The sequence below is a fragment of the Macrotis lagotis genome, chromosome 6 (assembly GCF_037893015.1).
Source record: "Macrotis lagotis isolate mMagLag1 chromosome 6, bilby.v1.9.chrom.fasta, whole genome shotgun sequence".
NCBI lineage: Eukaryota > Metazoa > Chordata > Mammalia > Peramelemorphia > Peramelidae > Macrotis > Macrotis lagotis.
The window spans coordinates 122,358,158-122,374,925 of record NC_133663.1 but is presented as its reverse complement, the minus strand read 5'-3'; the positions used below and the strand labels follow the sequence as shown (position 1 = coordinate 122,374,925).

The 16,768-nt window shown below is 34.1% G+C and overlaps 1 protein-coding gene across 1 annotated transcript; it reads left to right on the top strand.

Annotated features, from left to right (window-relative positions):
- Positions 1-685: 685 nt before the first annotated feature.
- Positions 686-15,603, top strand: LOC141491505 (uncharacterized). The gene is made up of 2 exons (XM_074192484.1): positions 686-775; positions 14,044-15,603. The coding sequence occupies exons 1-2, from the start codon at positions 686-688 to the stop codon at positions 14,782-14,784; spliced, it is 831 nt and encodes a 276-aa protein (XP_074048585.1). The 3' UTR covers positions 14,785-15,603.
- Positions 15,604-16,768: the final 1,165 nt, after the last annotated feature.

Sequence of the window (16,768 nt, the reverse complement as noted above, 5' to 3'; positions counted from 1 at the left end):
ATATAGGTTATACATATCATGTAAATTTAAATGTAGAAAGGGTAAGAGATAGTTTGGTGCAGATTGGGAGCAGAAAACACAATAATAATCCTATTAAAATTGTTGAAATTTTGTTAATGCCTAAACTAGGTTAATGATTATGTGAAAGAAGAGAAGATGAGAGATGTAAGGGTTTTTGAAGAGGTAGTTGTTAAAGAGAAGGAAAAGTCAAGAGTCCCAGGTTGAAAGTTTGGGTGACTAAAAGGGGGTCTTAAACAGAAATGAGAAGCTTTAGAGGATGGTTAGATTTAGAAAAAGTAGGTGAATTTTGAAATTGAATTTGAAGTATCAATTGTATATATAAATAAGAGATGAACAAGTAAGTTAGTAAGACAGTAAGACATAACAGAGCTAAAAAGTTAAAGGCTGATAATAGATTTTTGGAATTATCTGCATAAAATTGGAAGCATTACTTAAGTAAATTATGATTTCATTGCAAGGGTGTCCAATCTGTGGTCTGTGGGCCACATGCAGCTCTCAAGTTCATTCATGTGACATTCTTACATTTTATTATTATACTAATTGATTATATGAGATAAATTATACATAAATACCTAATAATACACACATAATAAATACATAAATTTTAAATTCTTTAATTGACCCTAGACAATGTAGCTCAGAAGGGCTAAAAGGTTAGATACCCATGATAGACAAGGAGAAGAGGACAAAGACAGTCCTTGGATTTAAGGTGCAGGATATAGATGATGATCCCACACAAGAAAGAACTGGAAAAGTAATGGTTAGGCAGATAAAAAAAGAACAATATTACAGACAAGAGAGTAAAGAGTATTGAGGAGTAAGGTTCAGTCAATAGCATAAAAACTCCCCAAAGAGCAGTCACATTGAGATAAGATAAAGTAAAAGAACTGAATATAGCAACTAAGAAATGCATATAAAAACAGTTTTACATACACAGTAAGGTAAGAAGTCAGAATTCAAAGAGCAAAGGAGAGACAGGATAGGAAATGGGGGTAATGAACATGGAAAATTGAGAAAGTGAGGGATAAGAACTCTAGAAACTAGCTTAGAGGAATAATAAAATAAAAATTTGGGGGGATTAGGGTGGACCTGTATTTGTTTCTAGGCATACTGAAAAGAATCAGTGAATAGAGTGGGAGGTGAACAAGTACAAGAGAACTACATTCCTGTAGGAAATAGGAAGATGTGATCAAGCATACTTGATAAGAAGTCTTCTAAGGACAAAGGGCTCTTTCTTTCTTTCTTTCTTTCTTTCTTTCTTTCTTTCTTTCTTTCTTTCTTTCTTTCTTTTTCTTTCTTTCTTTCTCTCTTTCTCTCTCTCTTTTTTTTGATAACAGTCAAATAAATATTGATTAATTTTAGGGATGGGATAAGAGAAAATAATCTCAAAATTTTTAGAATTGAAACAAACCTTAGCTGTTAATAAAAAATTATACATTAAAGAAATGCTCACTATGGTCACAAGACTTCTGGAAAGCCTACATTGAAAGGTAACTTGCCACCACTTGAGGCAGCTGGTTCACTTTTGAACAACTTCAATTGTTAAAAAGACTTATGGTTGTCGTTTGTTTATTTGTTCTCTGACATCAAACCTAAAACTTTCTCTTTGCAACTTCCATCACTGGTCTTGGTTTCTTCCTGAAGTCCATAGGGCACAAGTTTAATCTTTCCTGGACGTGACGGTCATTATAGTATTTGAAACAGCTACCATGATCTTTCAAATCTTCTGTTTTCCAGTCTAAACATTCCCAATTTTTTCAATCTACATGCTTATGGAATGAAGGTCCGTCATTATTTAGATTGCCTATTCTGAAGGATCTCCAGTTTTAATCGTAGTATCCAAAAAATTGACAGAATATTCCATATGACATCTGTCAAAGACAGAATTGAAGCTATGTTGGTCTTAATTCAATTAAAAATTGTACTGAAGTTGTTATTGATTGGGTATTTTGGGGGGGGAGTGTACCCCATCATGCTATTGATAAAACCTTTATAATAACAGGGTCATCACAGATAACAAGAAGACTAGTCTCATTCATAGTCTTTAAGCTATCAGCAGTTGCTGAACATCCAGCAAGTTTTTAGTAAAATTATATTATTATCAAATTTCTATCACTCCAGGTTCTATACAAGAATAGTATGAATAGCATTTTATCAAAGTTTTCCGTAAAAGGTAAACAAAACTAGATTTGTTCCTTTAATGGAAGATGAAATCATCACATTATTAGCTGGACTGATTTTGGAGATGAAGAAAGAAATATAGAGACACCGAGAGAGAGAGAGTGAGAGTGAGAGAGAGAGAGAGAATTCCTTTTTTTAAAGGGAATTTACTTTTCTTGACTGTATACTTACTATAAGAGATTTGCTTTTTTTTTTCCCTAATGGGATGAAGGTAGAAGGGAATATAAATATTAATTAAAAAATCAAATTTTATTAATGTATGAACCAGTATCACTTGGTAAAAGTAATGGAAAAGAGGGTTATAAAGATATGCAAAATGTTGAAGCAGCTATGACTGAATGTGATCAGGTCATTTAGGAAAAAATGATAGCTATGTAAGTGATGAAAAGAAGAAGAAAGAAAGAGAAGGTATAAGAGAGACAAGACATGGAGATATCAATGGACTTCCCCCCCCCTTCTGTCAATTATAGCAGAGGGGCCAAGGTTTCTAATGGACCCAATAAAAGGAAAAAGTCTGGAGTGTAAAAGAGTAAAAGAATGATATAAATATTTTGAATGAGTTTATAAACTTGACTTCATCTTTATCACAGAATTATTGATTCCTTTAATACAACTCAATAAAGTGTCTACTATAGGATTTTTTCCATAATTTTTTAAAAATTTATTTATTTTCATCCACTTGTACATGAATATTTCCAAGTTTCAAAATTTTCCTACACCCTCCCTTCCCACCCCCCCCCTCCCCTCAGCAGGGAATAAGTTAGGTTAGCATTTTACATACATATTTTGTTAAGCATATTTACAAATTAGTAACTTTTGGCATGAGGAATCAGGATTAAAGAAAAGAGATACATAAGAGTAAATTTTTTACTGTTCATCAGATTTGCAAGGGTTGGGGTTTTTTTTCCTGTGTTTTGTTTTGTTTTTCTTGCTCTGGTTGGTGATAATATAGTCTATAACTAGTCAAATAGAGTTTTCCTAGCTCTCTGGACTATTGAGAAGAGTTGTTTCCATCAGATTTTTGCCATAATTTGATGAATGCATGAAAAAATGATTAAAAGTATTATGTGCCTAGATTAGTTTGAGAAACTACAAATATACTCTATTTCACATATTTTAAAATGAAATAGAACTGAAATAGCTTTGACAAATCATACTTGTCTGAAAAGATTTCAGATATGAATCTAGTACTGATGGTACTATTTGTGTACGGTTTAAGAAACAACCTATGAATAGGAGAAATTCATAAGAAGAAAAATAAATATTAAATTATTAATATTTTTGGATATAGAAATTTTCAAAGACTTTCTTATAAAATGCTAGTACATAAGGTCTTTGAACTTGGACTTTTACTTCTTTATATGTAGTAGCAAAAACTAGTGCAGTATTGGAATACAGTAGTCACTTAATAAATAATTATCAACTCATTAAATAATAGGAGGTGATATGATCTATATTTGTGGATGGAACTTTAAATCCTTGTTACAAAATAAAATAGGCTTCAATAAACTATATTAAGCATTTTCTATGTTCAAGGCATTCTATGAACATATCTTATTATTGCAAAGCTTATTATTATTATATGGATTCAGGACTTGAATTTCACCCCAAATAACAACTACATTAAATCAAAAAGTCTAATGTAAATGTATTAGTGCACAGTATGTCTTATCTCCTGATATACTTAAAATGGGATTCTCCTAAATTACTATGGAAATCAATGAAGGTTTTACCACTCTATTCACTCTGTGATATATGTTTTATGTTTTTTGCAAGGTTGCCTTCTATATAAATGTTTATTCTCCCTCCCTTTCCCCTACATGAAATACTTCTAGTGAAATTAATGTTGATGCCTAACTTATTATCCTTTATGTGTTTTAGTTTCTATTACCACGAGTGTTGCTGCATTTTCTTCTCTAACTTGAGCAGAAGATACTGAGCAAATATATCACACTTATGAGGTGTATCATGCCAGTAGTAAAAGATTTAATATAATTAGATCCAGTGTTTAAACAGGATACTCCATGCAGGAAGCTGAAGTCATGTAAATGTGTGTGATAAATGCATGTGCGACTGTCTCTTGTCATTGTAATAAAGGACTGACGAAAGATTCCAAGACTTAAGATCATGTACAGAGCATCGAAGATCCAATTCTCCATGGGAATCTGTTTCTATGAAAGACATAATTATGTATAATGGAAGTGTCTTGAAAAGGCTTTACAACATTTCTAGACATTCTGTAAATGGCTCTGGCATAGTTAGAAATGTAGATAAAATAAAAAATCTTACTAGAAACTTGAGTCCCTTCTTTCCCAGGGATATTGCTTCTGGTGGTTTGATAAGAGAAGAGAAACAAAAATATAAAGAATTTATAGGCATGTGAATAGAGGGTTAATTCTCTTTCTTGGTGCTTATTCCTTTTCTTTTAGGTGACAGAGAAAGACACTGAAGAAGTCTGGAAGTGAAATCCATTCTGGGTTTTGTAGACAGCTTGTTCAACTTTGAGATTTGGGTGATCAAGGATCCACCTTTGTAACAAATCTAGACATAGCAAGATAAGATCCTATCTATTAATGATACCCTTTTTGAACGTGAATTTGATGGTATCAGTGCTGTGTAGAAATTATATCAAATGTTGGACCTACTTTCCCTATAGACTAAGGTGATATAGGGAAGAGGGTTCCTCTGAGATTGTTGAGAGAAGTTTATACTTTTGTTCTTGTTATATCTTCAAAGTGAATACCCAATAGTTAATTGATATTATTTTATTCACTGGAACTGGGGCATCAATAACTTGTGGCTAACAAGGGAAGCATACTATAATGGGGCCATAAGCTGATTCAATTAGAGAAAGATGTTCCCCAGCAATATCCATAAAATACTCTGAGGAAGATGTGGCTGACCTCTCTCTGAGAGAGTAAGACCAAAGAATACTGTCTGTACTATTCATTCAGATCATGGTTCTGTCCTTGATCCTCTTCTCTCTCCATTTTCCTTCACTTACTCATCTTATAAGCTCTTTTTTTTAGGGGTTTTTTTTTTGCAAGGCAAATGGGGTTAAGTGGCTTGCCCAAGGCCACACAGCTAGGTAATTATTAAGTATCTGAGACCAGAATTGAACCCAGGTACTCCTGACTCCAGGGCCAGTGCTTTATCCACTGCGCCACCTACCCGCCCCATCTTATAAGCTCTTATGGATTTAATCAACATATTAATGTTGATAATTCTCAAATTAACCTTTCCTACTAGGACAGATAGGTGCCTCAGTGGATAGGGCACAGAATACAACTAAATTTAAATATGACCTCAGATATTGACTCTTTGAAACTTTTCCCTGTTTGCTTCAGTTTCTTCATCTATAAAATGAGTTAAAGAAAGAAAAGGCAAACCACTCCAGTGTCTTTGCACAGAAAACGCTAAAAAGGAAACAACAACAACAAAACCCATACTTTTCCTGCTTCCTCTGCTGACCTCCAATTGCACATTTCTAAATGCCTTTCAGATATCTTGTACTGGATATACAGTAGACATCTTAACTTCAGTACATCCAAAAAATAAATCATTAATTTTCTCCCCCAAATCCTCTCTTCCTCCTAACTCTTCTTTGACTGCAGAGGGCAAAATAATCATCTGTCTACCTCTGATTCCTAATCTAGGGATCCTCTTGGATTTCATTTTTTTATTATTTTATTTTTCCAAATGCATGTTGTGAAAGTTTTTCAACATTCAATCATCATATGCCTATATATATATATATATATATATATATATATATATATATATATATATGTATATATGTATTTCGAAGTAAAAAATTTCCTTCCACCCTCCCAACCCACCCCCCTCTCCTCAGTGATGAACACTCAGGTTAACATTGGGTATATATATATATATATATATATATATATATTTATGATCAAAATGCTTGCTGATGAGTCATTTTTGGTAAGAGGAATTAGGATTAAGGGAAAGAGATACATAAGACATTTTTATAAAGTGTTCATCAGATTCTGAAGGGTTCTTGTCCTTTCTGTTTTGTTTTGTTTTTCTTCCTCTGAATGGGGATGGCATTGTCCATAGCCTGTCTAATATGGTTATCCCAGCTCTCTGAACTGCTGAGAGGAGCTGCTTCCATCAAGGTTGATCACCTCACAATGTTGTTGTTAAGATGTACATTGTTCTCTTAGTTCTGCTCCCTTCTCTCAGCATGTGATACTGTAACTCATTCTATGCTTCTCTAGAGTTCAACCATTTGTGGTTTCTTATAGAACAATAATATTCCCAAGTATTTCATGTGCCATAGTCATTTCTCAACTGATTATCATCCCCTCAATTTCTAATTGTTTGCCATTACAAAAAGAACTTCTATAACATTTTGAAATATGTGGGACTTTCCCCATTTTTGATGATTTCTTCTGGATATAGGCCTAGAATTAGAATTGCTGAGTCATAGGGAATGAACAGTTTTATTACTCTTGGGGCATAGTTCCATATTGTTCTCTAAAATGGTTGGATCAATTCACAACTCCACCAGCAATGCATTAATGTCCCAACCTCTTCCCACAACCTCTCCAACATTAATCATTTTCCATATTTTTTCATCTTAGCCAATCTGATAGGTGTGAGATAATACCTCAGAGTTGTTTTAACTTGCATTTCTCCAAGCAATAATGATTTGGAACATTTTTTTTTATATGATTATATATGAGCTTTGGTTCTTCATTTGAAAACTGTTTATTCATATCCTTTGACCATTTATCAATTGGATAATGACTATTAACCTTACAAAGTTGATGCAATTCATTATTTATTTATAAAATGAGAACTTTATCAGAACTCTTAGTTGTGAAGATTGTTTCCCATCTTTCTGCTTTCCTTCTGATTTTTTGCAGCATTGATTTTATTAGTGCAGAAACTTTTAAATTTAATATAGTAAAAAATCATTATTTTTGCAGTTTATAATGTACTCTAACTTTTGTTTGGTCATAAATTTGTACCCTTTGCATAGATCTGATAGTTAGAATATTTCTTGGTCTATTAATATACCTGTGGTGTTGCCCTTTATATCTAAATCCTAAATCCATTTTGACCTTATTTTGGTATAGGGTGTGAGATGTAGATCTATGCCTAACTTTTGCCATACTGTTTTCCATTCTCCCAACAATTTTTGTCAAATTGTCAAATTGAACTCTTATCCCAGAAGCTAATGACTTTGGTTTATCAAACAATAGACCACTGTTGTCATTTACCTCTGTTTCTTTTGAACATATTCCAATCCACTGATCCTTTACTCTATTTCTTAACCAATACATTTTTTGTTCCTCCAGATGGATTTTGTTACTATTTTGTCTAGCTCAGTAAAATAATTATTTGGTAGTTTGATTGGTATGGCACTCAATTAGCAATTTAATTTGAGTAGAATTGTCATTTTTATTATATTAGCTTGATACAACCATGAGCAATTGGCATGTTTTCAATTATTTAGATCTGATTTTATTTGGATAGAAGTGCTTGGTAACTGCCTTCAAACAATTTCTGGGTTTGTCTTGGGAGGTAGATTCCCAAGTATTTAATGTTGTCTACAGTTACTTTAAATGGAATTTCTCTTTCAATTGGATTCTTGTTCTTGGGCTTTGATGTTCATAAATAGAAATACTGATGATTTGTATGAATTTATTTTATATCCTGCAACTTTTTCTGTAATTATTAATTGTTTCAAGGAGTTTTTCAGATGATTTTCATGGGCTCTCTAAGTATACTATCATATCATCTGCAAAGAGTGAAAGGTTTGCTTCCTCATTGTCAATTCTGATTCCTTCGATTACTTTTTCTTCTCATTGCTAAATTTAGCATCTCTAATTTTGTATTGCACAGTAATGGGGATAATGGGCATCCTTATTTTACTCCTGATCTATTTGGAAATGCTCCATTTATTCCTAAACTTTCTAGAGTTTTTGAAAAGAAAAAGGTGAGGATTTTGATTTTTATCAAAAACTTGCTCAGCATTTAGTGGGATACTCATACAATTTCTGTTAGTTTTGCTATTGATATGTCCAATTATGTTGAGTATTTCCTAATATTGAACCATCCCTGCTTAATTGGTATAAATCCTACCTGATCAAGGTGTATTGTCCTAGTAATAACTTGCTGTAATCTCATTGCTAAAATTTTATTTAACATTATTACATCAATGTTCATTAGGCAGCTAGGTATTTAATTTCCTTAGCTTGTTTTGGTTCTTCCTGATTTAGGTATCTGTACTATAATGGTTTCATAAAAGGAATTTGGCAGAATGCCTTCTCCTATTTTAAAAAACAGTTTATATAGAATAGGAATTAATTATTCCTTAAATGTTTGGTAGTATTTTTGCAAATATTCCCCTATTTCTTTCAAGTTATCAAACTTATTGGCATACAATTCAGCAAAGTAGCTCTGATTTATCTTGTTAATTTTTTCCTCATTGAAGGTTAGTTCACTCTTTTCATTTTTCTGTCTGGTAATTTCTTTATCTCTTTTTTTCAATCAGATTAAATAAAGGTTTGTCAATTTTATTGGCTTTTTCATAAACCCTTAGTTTTACTTATTAGATCAATGATTTTCTTGCTTTCAATTTTATTAATCTTTCCCATGATTTCCAGAATTTCTATTTTGGTATTTAATTGGGGATCTTTAATTTGTTCTTTTTCTAGCATTTTTTAGTTGCATACCCAATTCATTGATCTCTTCTTTCTCTATTTTTATTCATGTAGATATTTAGAGATATAATATTTCCTCTCAAAACTGCCTTGGCTGCATCCAGTAAATTTTGGTATGATAGCTCATTATTATCATTTTCTTGGATATAACTATTGATTATTTCTATGATTTCCTGTTTGATTCACACATTGTTTAAAATTAAGTTTTTATTTTCAAATTATCTTTTTGTGAGCCTCTATTACGTGTCATTTTAATTTCATAATGGCTTGAGAAGTATACATTTATAATTTCTGCCTTTCTGAATTTGATTATACAGTTTTCATGCCCTAGTACATGTCAATTTTGGTATAAGAGCTATGTATGCTGGGAAAATGGTACATTCTTTTCTATCCCCATTAATTTTTTTCCATAGGTCTATCATACTTAAGTTTTCTAAGATTTCATTCACCTTCTTAACTTCATTCTTGTTTATTTTGTCCTTAGATTTGTCTAGTGCTGAGATAGGGTGGTTGATGTCTCCATTATTAAAGTTTTGTTGTTTATATCTCCCTGTAATTTATTCACTTTTGTATGCTATATCTAGGAATTTGGATGGTATATTACTAGATACATACATGTTTAATAATGATATAGTTTCATCAAATATGGTGTTTTTTTTAAATGTACTTTCTTTCTTTATTGCTTTTACTTTATCTGAGATCAGGAGCACTGCCCCAAATTTTTTTACTTCAAATAAGGCATAATATATTTTGCTCCATCCTTTTATCTTTAAACTATGTTTATCTCTTTCTGCTTCAAATGTGTTTCTAGTAAACAACATATTGCAGGATTCTGGTTTTTAATCCATTCTTCTATCTTTTTCCATATTATGGGAGAGTTCATCCCATTCACATATAAAATTAAGATGACTATTTCTGTATTTTTCTCCATGCTATCTTTCCTCATTTATATTTTTCTCTTTCATTTCCTCTTATTCTTCCTCACCTTATTCCCTTTCTTGGCCAAATTTATTGAATAGAATTTACTCAGTGTTCATACCCTCCCCTCTTTCCCTCTAAAAGTATAAATCTTTGCGCCTCTTCACCTGGCATTTTTATCAATTAATTAATTAATATTAATAAGGTATCACCAATCACAGCTTGATTAATTGTTTGTTTGATAAACTCAAAGTGCTAGCAAAGTATCATCACAGACTCATTAATTGCTTGCTTGATTCTTTGATAGGCAGCAATGCCTCAAAGTCACTAAGTTCCCTCCCCTCTTCTGTCTCATTAGAATCACAGTTTTCAAGAGTCTTGAAATACATCAAATCAAACTCATTTTTTACCCTACCCCCTTTTCAGTACCCTCCAAGGTCACACAATCCTTATTAGGCAAAATATTATCCAAAGTGAAATCATTTCATAAATTATTTGTACCCTCCCCCCAAGCATGCTTTCTCCATATTCTGCTCTGCTCCCCCCCCCAGCTCCTCACCCAGGGTGCTTAACCCCTTGTTAATTAAAGTATATATTAAGATTAAGTCCAAACCTGATTTAATTAACTATAGAATCTCAAAATGCTCTAAGTACTGGAATGCTCTGAATGTCTCACTTAAAAACTTTATAATTGATTGTAAGTTTTGGGAGACACTGACTTAGGACCATCTTATGATGACCTCATCAGAGAAAGTGCTAAGTTTTGTGAGCCCAGCAGAATTAAGGTAGATCAAAGGAAACTGAGACACTTAAGTTTAGGGTAAACACCCATGCTTTTCATCAAGGGCTTTTTGTCTTAAACATAGTAATGTCATCTTGTGTCTCTTCAGTCAAGAGACAAGATCTAACCTTACCCATAATCTCTTCAATTATATTCAAATCTTTAAGCATCCTAAGAGAAATTTCATTCTCAGAATTAGATGTGTTATTTTTTCTGTTTTAGGATTGTATATCATTTGATAACCTTGACTAACATTTGTTTTGCTTGTTTTTTTTTCCTTCCTCTTTTCATTTACCTTTTTATTCATCTTTTAAGTTATGTATTTAGTGATTGAATTCTCTGTTCAGTTCTGGTCTTTTTGACAGGAAATTCTGGAAATCCCCTATTTTGTTGAACATTCAACTTTTCCCCTGACAGTATATGCTGCATTTTGCAGGGTAGTAAATTCTTAGCTGTAATTCCTGGACCTTTGCTCTCCAAGAAATGGTATTCTGGGTCCTCTACTCCTTTAATGTTGAGTCTGATAGACTCTATATGAGTCTGATTGTGTTTCCTTTATATTTAAATTGTTCCCTTTTTGCTGCCTTCATAATTTTCTCCTGTATTTGAGAGTTCTGGAGTTTGGATATAATAGCTCTTGGAGTTTTTATCCTGTGATCTCTATCTGAAGGGGTTCTGTGTATTCCATTAAATGGCTATATTTTATTCTTATTCTAGCAGATTTGAACAGTTTTCCATACTAATTTCCTATATGATATTTTCCAGATTCTTTTTTTTTTTGATTTAGGCTTTCTAATAGTCTGATGATTCATAGATTATGTCTCCTGGATCTATTTTCCAGGTTGTTTGTTTTTCCTAAAAAGTTCTTTATGTTTTTTCAATTTTTTTAGCCTTTTTATTTTTTTTTTGATGGAATCTTGTAGGCTCATGGATTCATTGGTTTCTATTTGTTCAATTTTAATTTTTAGTGTTTTATTTTTTTCAATTAGTTTTTGCTTTTCCTTTTCTAGTTGGTTATTTTTACTTTTAATGGAGTTGATTTCTTTGGTCAATTTTTCATGATTTTCCTGCATTACTTTCATTTTTTTTTTCTATTTTTCTTTTTTCTTTGTTTTTTTTTTAATTCCTTTTCAAGCTTTTCTATGAGCTTTTGGGCTTGAGTTTAATTCATAGACTCTTTTGAAAATTCCCCTATGAGTAATTTTTCAATTCCATCAAGACTTTGTTGTCATCTTTATCTACAAAGTTATGAGTGCCTTTTTAGCTTTCTTGCTCATCTTTGTTGTTTTAGTCCTGCTCCTGGGACACAGTGAGTATAGATCCAAGCTTTTTATGTTTGGGTTGGGGTCTGATTCTGGTTTGTCACTTACCAAGATGTTGCTATTCAGTCTAGGCCTTGCCTATTCCTCCTTTATGTCCAGGTTCTGCCTATGCAGCAATTTGTTCCCAACTGAGTCCTGTCTTTTGCCCTGGGGTACCCAGGCACCAGACTTTGTTTGGGATTGGGACCCTCCCTGCTGGCTTTCTATCTAGCTGCTGAGGCCTATGCCATTGTCAAGTTGTTCTGATCTATACTGCACTGTGACTTAATGCCTCCTGCTGGCTTTCTCCCTCTCCAACCTTGTGAGACTTTACTGTATATTTTTCCCAAAAGAGATAGTAGAGAAACAGTGAGGTTAAATTATTTGAAGTAGTGACAATATCTATGTTGAGGTTGCCTAATTATAGACTAGAAGTTGAGGAAAGAAAGACTATGCGATAGTTGCTGAAATCACTGATGAAAGAGAGTATCCTAGAGTTTGATAGACAATATTTACCAGAATTTTGATTGGAAAATACAGATTCATTGAAAGTCAAAAGTGAATGAGTTAATAAGTAATGAGAGTAGGAGAAGCAAGAGTGGCAAGGGTACAGAGTATTTCATCTTACCCACCTCAATCAGTATATTAGGGGAAATGACTGAAAGTGTTACTCCTCAGGGAAGGGGAGGCCAATAGAGACCAATGGAGTCAGCAGGAAGAAGTTATATCTCAATGATATCTAGAGATCAAAATGGTGGTGAGAGAAAAAACATGAGATAAAGGCAGATGCTTTATCTATGAAGTAGGCATTTCAAAATATGGCAAAAGAGGTGTCTTGCTTTTGGTTGAGTCTTTGGGAGGGCATGGGTTCAGGAAAATAAAAATAAGTTATTGGATAGCAGGGGATGAAGAATGGGTTTTGAATTAGGATAGCAGGGTATAAAACCACTAGAATGGATAGAGTTTGTCTGGGGCAGAGTTTCTTAGTCATTGAAAAATGAGTTCAGGTAATTTTTTGTTGTCCAGAGATCTGAATTACAGAGTTATATAGGGGGCATAGACAGTTCTGGGAGGGGGAACAAGGTAGCTGAAGAAGCAGTGAATCCCTTGTTACAAAGACAGAAGACATAGTATGGGGGAGTCACACTATTTTCTGTAACTTCAACGATAGGTGACTGGTGCTCCATTGCATTTCACCTCTCCAGAAGGGAAGATGAATAACTTTTTGCTCAGTGATGATAATAGAAGGGTGCAAGGAGTAAGATGGAAAGGTTGAACCTCTGTGTGCCAGCATGAAATGTAACTTGAAATACTTTCAAACTTCAGGAAGGAAGCCATTTTTGTCCCCCTTCTTGATCCAAGATCAGTTCATCAGTCTTGGAAGCCAGATTGATCTTTGACATTCCTTTGTTCTTATTCATCACAAAGGAAATTACATGACAAATTTGTCAGAAAATTCTTTGTAGAGTTATCTATGTCAAAACATATTTAAAAAAAGAAAAATATGCCTGGCAGCTTCCTAAGAAAGATAAAGTCAATAATTAGCTTCCCTTTCTTGTTTAAATTATACTTAACTCTCTCTGGAATAAGAACCACAGTTGATCCTTTTCCTCTTAGAGCAGAGGAGTTACAATTTAAAAAGATGAAATCTGTATTTGCTGTCCATTTTTCTCAGAAGCATTTTTGGAGTATAAAGGCTGATAAGGAGACTTTAATAAAGAAGTTTGACATGGAATGCTAAAGGGTTAGCCAATTAGACTTTGTCCCATCATTATAGACTCCTACCAGTGGTCCCAGAGGTAAGGAAATAGGTAAGAATCTGAAACTATCTTGGGGACCGTTAAGGATATAAGCACTGAGGGCTTCGAGGAGAATTACTTTTAAGCTGAGTTTACTCAGTTGGCAAATGGTGTTGTAGTAGATAATCTCTAATATTCTTCCCCTGCCTAAGTGTAAAGAAGGGAGATCATCAACAGTTCATTCTTAAAGTGACTGTGAGGGAAGAAAAGGGGAAACAATTTACTAATTGCTAAGAACACTGGAGTTGCATTCTGTTGTGTTTTTGTTTCAGAATTAAGATAGGGGAGTTTGTTTGAAAAATTTTGGTGATAAAATTAATAACAATGAATGCATTTTGAAAATAAAGAAGTTTGGGTCCCTGCTCCTCGGGCCGGAGAGTCAGGCCGCCCAGCCCAGGTCACAGGCGCGAAAGGCTGCTCATGAGGAGGAGGAGGAGGAGGAGGACGACTGGGCAGAAGTGGAGCTTGAAGCCGCTCTGTCAGATCTTCCAGGAGAAGCTGGAGGAGCTGGTGATGCCACAGAGCAGCCAGGCGGAGGGCCGTGTGGCCGGCAGGAAGCCCTCTTGCACCTTCGTGGAGATGAACCCCAAGGCGGCCAAGAGGCCCTGGCTGCTGGGCCCCGGGGAGCTGGCCGCACGTCCGCCCAGGGGGAACCCGCGGACCCGACACCGGCGCCGGACTTCGTCCTGTTCCACTGCCAGAACTGCTTCTCCGTGCTCGGGGACTCGGTCCATCTGTGCCGGGACGAGACGGGGCCCCTGGACATCCTCATCTTCAGCCGAATCACACGTAAAGTCATTCTGGATAAGTCCTTACTGGTTGGCATTGAAGGTGCCCTCCTGGGCAGTTCACGCTACCCTTTATTCTGCCAATCTTGTGGTCTTTCTGTGGGCTTCAACCTTGACTCTTCATATGCTACCTTTTCTGACTTGAAGGGTCTTTTCTGCCTTTTTAAGAAAAGCATTTTCTGCTACCTTTTAAAAACAAAATCAATAGTAAGTGCATCTGAAATGGAGTTTCCTTTTAAGCATCTAAATGATCATATTTCAGAGCTGGTTGGTAAGATTGAGAGATGGACTCAAACTTAAACAGTAGTTCAGAACATGAAGGCAATCATACATGGACCACAGGATGCAGAACTAGGTTAACATTGGAATCAAACAAATCTGTAAGAGGAGGTTCATCCTGTACTGTGATCTCAGCAAGTATTATGATGCCTTGGTACCCTATCTTGACTTTGGATGATTTCTGGGACATGAAAAAGCGTATTTTCCAAGTCTTCCTTCTTTTCTGGCTAACCAGATGCATTGATAAATTTCAGCTTGCAAAGTAAGGAAATAAGGAAAAAGCTTTGAAAAACCGGGAATATACATCAGGCTTCAAGTTTCAAAATGTAACCATTTTTTACCAAGTAAGTTTATTGAAACTTTCCCCTCCATGTTGATCATTTTGTGGTACTTCAGAATTCATGAATCTCTAAAATTTTTTCCTTACCTATGAATCTTTACTTTTTTTGAAATACTAAGCTATTAAAAGAACTTGGAGAAAAATAAAGAAAAAAAACAAAGAAAAACAGAGTTTGGTGGCTAGGTGGAGCTGTGGATAGAGCACTGGTCCTGGAGTCAGGAGTACCTGAGTTCAAATCCGGTCTCAGACACTTAATAATTGCCTGGCTGTGTGGGCTTGAGCAAGCCAATTAACCCCATTGCCTTGCAAAAAACCTTAAAAAAAGAAGAAAAGAAAGGAGTTTGTATGAACTTTTTAAATGTTTACTGTATGCGGAATGGATGCCTTTGGAGTATTGTAAAAGCATATAAAGCCTCCAGGCATCAGCAAGAAGATGGTTAAAGTTATGGTGAGTCTGGTGCAGACAACCTCACACTAATAGGAAAATTAGTACCACAGGGTGGAAGCTGGGAAAACAAATGTTTCAGGATCTTTTTAAACTTTTAAAAACAATTTTTTGATAATTACCATATTAGAAATTAAAATTGATAATTTAAAAATATATAATAATGCATTTAAAACAACATGATTATATTGACATAATTAAAATATTTTGTGAAAATTACTATATTCTTTAAAAATTATATTTAATGAGAATGATAGTTTTACATATTTTTGCTTTTTCTTTAATATCTAGATAATAGAAGACAATTAAGATCTCATTTTTGCTAATGACTTTACACAGGTAATCATTTATATCTCATAGCTTTGTACATTTTCTCTGATTGTTCCACATTCTTGGCATGTTTTCCCTTCTCATCTTAACCTACTGGCTTCCCCAGCTTCTTTGAAGTCTCAAATAAAATGTCATTTTCTACACAAAGCATGTTCCAATTGGTCTTATTTCTAATGCCTTCCATCTATAACATATTTTATTTATCCTATATAAAGCATATTAGTACATAGTGTTTTGTATGTTGTCCCCCTCCCCATAAGATTGTGCAGTCCTGGAGGATAAGGAATGTTTACATGTATGTATGTATATTGTACAGTATATCTATCTATCTATCTATCTATCTATCTTCATATATATATATATATATATATATATATATGGTTATGTGTGTATGTGAGTGTATATATTTATATACATATATGTGGAACTTGTCTGTGTATGAATGTATAGTGGACAGTATTGGATTTCAGGCCAAGAAAATCTCAGTTCAAATCCCTCCTTAGATCCTTAGTTGGAAGATGTTTACATGTGTATGGGGAAGTCACTTACCCCTTTTGCTCCACAGGAAACTCCCAAACACTAAGCCTTAGAAGATGAATTTGGAAATGTATAAGTCTGAACCTTTATACAAACTTCAGTTATAAAAGAGAATATGTTTGTTTTTGAAGGGGAGAAGGATAAGTGATAAACAAAGCTAGATGCCCCTCCCCAAATATTCTTCTTTAGCATTCATTCTCAGGAAAGTCATGTAAATTGTAGCAAGCAGATAAGCATAATTTATTTTTTTTCTTTCTGCACAGAGAAAGAGACAGTGGCTCATAGGACATTAGTTCTAACCTATGTGAACATTCTCTGAATTCAGTTACCACAATGCAATGCCCCTGTGTTAT

Coding starts and splice junctions, on each gene's coding strand:
- LOC141491505 (XM_074192484.1), top strand. CDS start 686: ATGATAGACAAGGAGAAGAGGACAAAGACAGTCCTTGGATTTAAGGTG. Junction 776..14,043: donor CACAAGAAAGAACTGGAAAA/GTAATGGTTAGG, acceptor TTGAAAATAAAG/AAGTTTGGGTCCCTGCTCCT.